The sequence below is a fragment of the Camelina sativa genome, chromosome 16 (assembly GCF_000633955.1).
Source record: "Camelina sativa cultivar DH55 chromosome 16, Cs, whole genome shotgun sequence".
Taxonomy (NCBI): domain Eukaryota; kingdom Viridiplantae; phylum Streptophyta; class Magnoliopsida; order Brassicales; family Brassicaceae; genus Camelina; species Camelina sativa.
Window position 1 is genome coordinate 15,621,890 of NC_025700.1, and position 7,995 is coordinate 15,629,884.

At 32.9% G+C, this 7,995-nt stretch overlaps 3 protein-coding genes across 3 annotated transcripts; all 3 read left to right on the forward strand.

Moving 5' to 3' along the window:
* LOC104753694 (WPP domain-interacting tail-anchored protein 2-like) lies at positions 8-1,789 on the forward strand. The gene is made up of 3 exons (XM_019237490.1): positions 8-1,187; positions 1,275-1,421; positions 1,539-1,789. The coding sequence occupies exons 1-3, from the start codon at positions 45-47 to the stop codon at positions 1,704-1,706; spliced, it is 1,458 nt and encodes a 485-aa protein (XP_019093035.1). The 5' UTR covers positions 8-44; the 3' UTR covers positions 1,707-1,789.
* LOC109129645 (putative defensin-like protein 263) lies at positions 1,994-2,469 on the forward strand. The gene is made up of 2 exons (XM_019238161.1): positions 1,994-2,096; positions 2,176-2,469. The coding sequence occupies exons 1-2, from the start codon at positions 2,039-2,041 to the stop codon at positions 2,361-2,363; spliced, it is 246 nt and encodes an 81-aa protein (XP_019093706.1). The 5' UTR covers positions 1,994-2,038; the 3' UTR covers positions 2,364-2,469.
* LOC109129675 (putative defensin-like protein 262) lies at positions 5,817-6,211 on the forward strand. Its single transcript, XM_019238235.1, has 2 exons — positions 5,817-5,874; positions 5,973-6,211. The coding sequence occupies exons 1-2, from the start codon at positions 5,817-5,819 to the stop codon at positions 6,209-6,211; spliced, it is 297 nt and encodes a 98-aa protein (XP_019093780.1).

A 7,995-nucleotide genomic window follows, 5' to 3' on the forward strand; every position in this document is an offset into this window, starting at 1 on the left:
GTTATTTCAAAGTTATTGGTGCTTCTGATTGTTATTTGACAAACATGTTGGCAGGTGAAAACGAGGAGTCAGTGGAGTTTTCAGGAAACGGTCAAGATTTAAGGCAGAAATACGCGCTGAGACCATCGGACTTAAGGCATAAAAATGCTTTGAGGATGCTGGAGAAGTCATTGTCAAGAGAGCTAGATCTCGAGAAGAAGTTAGTTGAGTTCCAGCAAAATGAAGAACAACTGAAACTCAAGCTACACTACACAGAGGAGGTATCTTCGCGGATGGAAGAAGCATCAGAGTTCATATGGGGACGGTTTCTAGAGGCAGATAATTCTTCGGAGGTGCTTACAGGTATTTCAAAGGAACTTGTTGGACGTCTACAGGTTCTCCAGTTTAGTCTGAATGGGTCAGCTCAACGGGAATCCGAACTTAAGGCTAAGCTTGAAGACTGCACTGTACAACTCGAAGCGAGAGATGTTCTGGTGGAAAAGCTTGAGGCAAGGATTGCAGAGAATAGTGCGACAGTTTCAGAGGTACTCACTTTGAGAGAGCATGTGAAGTCAGCTGAACAAAATCTGAGAAATACTGAGCTTGAGCTGAGAAGTGTAAATGCCTCTAAACAAGAGATTCTGGTACACCTTGCTGAAATGGAAAATGCGAATGAATCGGTCAAGGAAAGCCTTTTCGAAGCTGAAAGCAGAGCTGAGAGTGGAGAAAGTAAGATTAAAGAGCTAGCTGCTGCAAATCTTGAACTTACTGAGGAACTTAATTTTCTAAAAGATGCTGATGAGAAAAAGACAAAGAAGGTGAACTCTCTGGAGAAGCAAGTCAGGGAATTAGAAGTTCAATTACAAAACTCCAAAGTATCATCAGAAGCAAGTCAAGAACAGCAGAACATGTTGTATTCAGCAATATGGGACATGGAAACCTTAATCGAAGATCTCAAGTCTAAAGCCTCAAAAGCCGAGAGTAGAACGGATACAGTGGAGGAGCAATGCGTTTTGCTTTCTACAACAAACTCTGAACTCCACAGAGACGTGACCTTTTTGAAGCAGAAAGCGAAATCTTTAGAAGCAATGTTGGATCTAGCTAACGATGAGAAAGAGAGATATGCACAAGAAATAACTACAAGGAACAAGGTTTTGATGGATATTCTGTTGCAGTTATCCAGTGAAAGGGAGCGTATACAAGAGCAGGTAATTTCAGCTATGCACATAATTATTTTCTTTAGAGGGACACAAAAGCATATCCTTGTTGACACATTGATGTTTGTTTTCCCTCAGCTGTATTCTTTGGCAAAGGAAAACAAAGTACTGAGAGTGAACCAATGCTCAAATACATACCAAAGAAATGGATCTTATGCTGGGGACAAAGAGCTGCTGTTTCAAGGAGATGGTCATGGAATAGAGGCACTTTCTGAAAGTCTGCAGGCAGGTATTCAGTTTGTTGCTTCTGAAAAATGATATGATACAACCAAAATATAGATCATAGAACCTCTCTTGTTATTAATATTATTATGCATGCCGTCTTTGCTCTGATTGCAAAAGGAGGATGAGAGAAAAAGGAAAGAACCAGAGAACCAGTCTATGTTTAGCACGGTCATGAAGATCAGAAGGGCAAGAAACTTGGAGCCCCCAATACCAGCTTTAGCCTTACTTGTTGTTGTTGTGCTGTTTTGTTCGTTCTTTGGTTATCTTCAGTGGGAAATCTGTTAGCAAATTCGCCAGTTGTACATTGTGTTGTAAATACTCATTTATCTTGTATTTATTACAAGCGATGTGTCTCAAGTTTTAATTTACTTCCCTCTATAAAAAAACCAAATGATAAAGTGAATTCTTAAAATGGAGAGAGATCTCACAAGTTGGACTAAAACAATGTGTAATCAGAAAGAATCTGACTAAACTTGGTAAAACCTTCACGCAAAAGATTTGTTGCCATTTAACTTCCTTCTATATATAGCTATAGAAAGGAGTCAGTCTGAATCATCTCTTCATCACTTGTACAACAAAAAAGAAACAAGAAAAGGTTTTGAGGTAACAAATTTGCAATGGAGAAAATGTCTCTCAAGCTCGTCTTCCTGTTCTCCCTCACAGTTGTAGCATTTTGTAATGTTTCCTTCTATGATAACTTCTTATGTGTTATATGATTATTTGCTTCGGTTATGTTTTGACGTTTTGTTTTAAGGTTTGTCTATGGGTGACGCGAGAGAGATGGCAGTGTACTGCATCGGAGGCAAATGTCCTGAAGCACAAACAATGGATACTTATGAGACCAATGTATCTTGCCGCAGAGATAACGAATGCATCAAGTACTGTCCTAAGGGCTGCAAGATTGTTAACTGTAATTTTGGAACCTGTTTCTGTGAGTGTTAAAGAAACTGGAAACATAATTTCTCGTTATAAGAGAGAGGAACAAGACATATTCAATTACATATATTAAAAAAAATATCTCTGCATCACTCTAATATAACTGAAATTTGATATAAGTACTGAAGGCCTGAAACAGGTTCAACATATATGTGTTCATGTTCCAAACTTCCAAGTATGTTTTACATATCATCTGAGAAAGCTCTCTCTCTTTCTAACACTGACTTCAAATTTGGTTTCGAACAAGTTAATAGTATACAAACCGGAGAAAGAGGTCATTGGATGGGCAGACCACAACTGTTAAATATTGACAACCCGAGAATTAGTTAGATGACAATGAACCAAAGAAGAAATCAGAGACAAAAAATCTTTGTTTAGGCTTGTCAAGCATCAAAAGTGAAGACTATCGATAAAGGAAGATATAGGCTCCAATTGGTAATCATAATTTAGGAAAAAAACGAGGAGGAATATGATATTCCTCTTCATTCCTCAAAATTTTTACCATTTACAAGAAATATTATTTTCTCATCATTCTTCTACATTCTTCATAAAACAAAGAACAATAGAATAAAAATATTCCTCCCCAAAATTGATGAGGAACAAATGAAACAAAAAAAGAACAAATATTAAAATTCTTTTTTTATTTTAAAATAAATAAAAAGTATATTTATTAATAATATTTCAATCTTATAATACAATAATATTAATATTTTTCACAGTATATTAGCAGAAAAATATTTGTGATACACAATTTCATGTTAAATTAATCTCAAAGCTCAATTTGGAAATTGTATGAATAGTAAAATAAATTTAAAAGATGGTTATATCGTAAAGAAAAACTAAAGAATATTTTAAATTATTTTTAAAATTTATTGTAGGTTAATATTAACTATCATTATTTAATAAGATGTATCTTGTAACAATCCGTCCCGTGGACCCCACTAGTCCACCGCTAGCTGCCCCAACAGACCTTCCGTAGACCCCACTAGCCCACCGCTAGCCGCCCAACCGGACTCCAAGCTGACCCTGCAGGGCATCGATCCTAACCCCTCACCGTGGCAAATGGAACTACTCATCCAAATCCACAGTAGGTTATTGGTGCGTCAGGCGTTCCTCGAACCCTAGTCATCACCCTTTATAAACCTTCCCACATGACAAGTTGTCACCAATTGACCTGCAGATCAATTGGTGGCAAGGTGACAACTTGTCCTGTGGGAAGGTTGATAAAGGGTGATGACTAGGGTTCGAGGAACGCCTGGCGCACCAATAACCTACTGTAGATTTGGATGAGTAGTTTCATTTGCCACAGTTAGGGGTTATGATCGATGCCATGCAGGGCCAGCTTGGAGTTCGGTTGGGCGGCTAGCGGTGGGCTAGTGGGATCCACAGACGGTCTGTTGGGGCCACTAGCGGTGGGCTAGTGGGGTCCACGGGACGGGTTGTTACATATCTAAAATTTAATTGACAAATTTTATTTTTAAATCAAATGTAAAAATTATTTTATATACATTAAAAGTAGTATTAGTATCTTTATTGATTGATTTATTAAATATTTAATATATTTTAAAAAATATTGTTATTTTTTTGTCACCAGTTATTATTTTGTTAGTTATCTGCATCTTTTCCTTTCCTTTGTTAAAATTTGATCATTTTGTTCCTCTAATGGTTACCGGTAGTAACCATAAAATTATAGCGGGAAACAAAGAACGAGAGCCTTTTCTTCTTTTTGGACAATACTTGAGTTAAGATAAGGAAATAAGAAAACAAATTTGGACAATTATTGGGTTCACCCCTACAGACGAACTTCTCTTATTCACCCCCTCTTAATTACGGAAACAAATTCTTAATTAAGGAAAAAATTCTGTAAATCAATTAATTTTAAAATTGTTAATTTAAACATTATAATATAATTTTTAATTATCACATCTAAATCCTAACCATGTTTTATAAACCCAAACCAACAGATAATTTTGTGTAATTGTAAAATATAAACTCTAACCACTCTTTAATAAATCCAAACCGACATATAATTTTGTTTAATTGTAAAATCTAAACTCTAATCACTCTTCTGTAAACCCAAACCGACATATAATTTCGTTTAATTGTAAAATCTAAACTCTAACCACTCTTTTGTAAGCCCAAACGACATATAATTATGTTTAATTATAAAATCTAAACCCCAACCATTCTTTTATAAACCCAAACCGATATGTAATCTTAATTATAAAATTTAAACCCTATACTCTTTTATAAACCCAAACCGAGATAAGTTCCTTAATAAAAAGTATACAGAATTTGTTTCCTTAATTTGTTTTGTCTTTTTATTTTAATTTTGATTTATTTTTTAAATATGATATGATATGGCATATTGTTGTATTTTTATTGGCTAATTAAGAGGAGGTGAATAAGATAAGTTCACCCCTAGGGGTGAACCCAAAATTTTTTCAACAAAATTTGTATACATCATTGTAAAATAAAAAACTCAAATCGTTTTTTATAAACCAAACCGATATATAATTCCGCTCTAATTTCAAAATTTGAACCCGAAACATGTCATTTGTAAACCCAAAACGATATATAATTTTGTTCTAATTGTAAAATCTAAACTCTAACCACCTCATTTGTAAACCCAAACTGACATATAATTTCGTTCTAATTATTGTAAAATCTGAACCCTAACCACCTCGTTTGTAAATCCAAACCGACATACAAATTTGTTATAATTGTAAAATCTAAACTCTAACCACTTCATTTGTGAATCCAAACCGACATATAATTTTGTTTTAATTGTAAAATCTAAACTAATCACCTCATTTGTACATCCAAACCGATATATATATATAATTTTGTTCTAATTGTAAAATCTAAACACTAATTCTCATTTATAAACATAAACCGATATATGACCTATTTTAATTGTAAAATATAAACCAAGTCAATATTTAACTTTCATTAATAATTTATTTCCTAAATTTGTTTTGCTTTTAAATTTAGTTTTGATTTTTTTTTTTTAAATAAAATATTAGATAGAGATTCTGGTTGAGAATGGAGGAGATGAATACAAGCATTCACCCTTAGGGGTGAACCTAAGTATTTTTTTTTTTTTTTTTTTAATCTTATATTGTCTTTGTTCTCTTTGAACAGGAGGATGAGAGAGCCATTCTAGTAACTTGAGACGCTTACCAGTTTTGGCAATAGTTTTTATGCTGTTTCTTTCATCTTTAAAGGAAATATATATATTAGGTTAAGCGAATTATAGAATGGAATACCAACTAGGAAATAGTTATTGTGGTAGTGAAGACGTGTGATACGAGTGTATCCTTAACAATATTATCTTCCATTTAATATTCTTTGGATGCTTTTTCAACTTCTACAAATAAGACAATCTGACTTCTCTTCTCTTCATCACTCGTGCAATCAAAATTAACAAGATAAGTTTTTTGAGTTTTACCATTAGCAATGGAGAAAACGTCTCTCAAGCTTGTTTTCTTGTTCTCCCTCGCAGTCATAGCATTTTGTAAGCTTCTTCTATGGATATTGTTCTTTGTTATATTCTTTTTTTTTGCTTTTGGTATTGTATTTATTGAAGTTTGTGGTGATTACTTGTGATCAAAGGTTCTTCTTTGGGTGATGCAAGAGAGATGATGGTGGAGGAAGAAGTGAACTGCATCGACGGCAAATGTCCTCAAGGAAAGAAGAACTGTAACTGCTTGCCGCCAGTAGCACATATAATGGATAATAACGGTCGGGTTTGTACTGTAGATCTTGACTGTTACAAGTACTGTCCTCCGCAATGCAAGTTTGGAACATGTGCCTGTAGGTGTGATATTGGTTGTTGTACATGTACCTGTTAACGAGTGTTTAGGAGATTTGGTACCCACCATAAATTCTAATTATAAGACACAGAGGAAAAAGAGAGATACAGTACTATAAACTAGTGTTTGAATCGAATTATTCATTATTCTTCAAAACATATCTCTGAAGCTAGTATTCAATACAATTGGGATTTGAAACAAGTCCAATCATATGCCATTTTATAAATGTATTTTTATTTTTACATAACATAATATTGTTTAATATTTATTTAAAAGATTTTAACCAATTAGATAAAAGATTGAATACCAGTGGTCATAATATACTAAGTAATATACTAACCGAGATTGATTGTCACTCAAATGGCTAATCATGTTATTGAACGTATGCAATTATTTTATTAAATAGTAGGATCTGAACCTAAGTGTCGAATTTTATATTCTGCTGTTCTTTGAACTTTTTTTGGATTTGATTTTGAGAATTTTTTGTTTTCAGTCTATTTTGAAATATTCTATTTAGATCAAAAAACCATAACTCAAAGTATATACGACCGAAGACATTTTCTGGCTAGCCATTTTTATTTCATTTTATACATAGTTCAAAGTTCATTTTTTATAACGTCGTAATATGGTGTTAATGTATTTAAATTATAAAGATTTATTATTTATTATTATCAGTTGGATACATAATTAGCTAGGTTACTAATAGGAAAAACATATATACTTTAGAATAAAAAAGGTTCAAACTCTCTATCAAACTCTCTACCAAATTCTCTCATATCCTCTATCAACAACTATGAATCTTTAGAAGGTAAACCCTTCTTTATATATGCAAATTGAATTATATGGGTCTCCAATACATGTTCATGACAATCCAAAAAATCATTTTTTTTTCTAAAAATAAAACACAATATTTCAATTACCAAATATTAAAAATATTAAATTAAAAAAACACCATATCCTAAAATATCAAAACTGTTTTTCTTAAATTCTAATTACCGCGCATGCATGCGCATGTACTACCCTAGTAAACATGTAAATTTTATGTAGATTTAATGATATTATCTTAGTTAGCTGTTTTGAAAAATAATAATTTTTGACACATGTCAACATCTCATCGGTATACTTGACACATGTCATAATCCTGTTAATGACTAACTTTGAAAACCTAACTTTATATAATAAGATAGACATAATATTGGTGCTTGCTTTCGAATTAATAGTATACAACCCGGAGAAAGGGGTCATTGGATAGAAAGACCTGAGACCACAACTACATGTATTTAGAACCGGACAACTAGTTAGATGACAATGAATCAAAGAAGTAATCAGAGACACGAAAAATTTGTTTAGGCTTGTTAAGCATATGATGACTCTAGAATGATAGATCGATGAAGCAAAATATAGATCATAGTGGGATGTAAAGAACCAGAGCCTCTCTTTTTGCTAATCTTATATGGTCTTTGCTCTCTTTAGTTAGGAAGATGAGAGAGCAAATAAAGAAGAACCGGAGAAGCATTCTACAAGTAACTTGAGATGCATCCCAGTTTTGGCCCTAGTTTTTGTGCTATATCTTTAGTCGTTAAAAGATTTTTTTTTGAGAATCAATCGTTAAAAAAATACTAGGTACCACCCGCATTGTGTGCGGGATAAATCGATTTAAATAAAACATTATGAGTAAAAATATTTTTTGAGATTGAAAATTCGTTTGCATAAAACAAAATATGTAAGTAATTTTTTTTTTGTTTATTTTCTGTAAAATATATTTCACCTGTAAAATATTTGAACTTGAAAAATATGTGTAGATTTTTTTTTTTTTTTTTTTT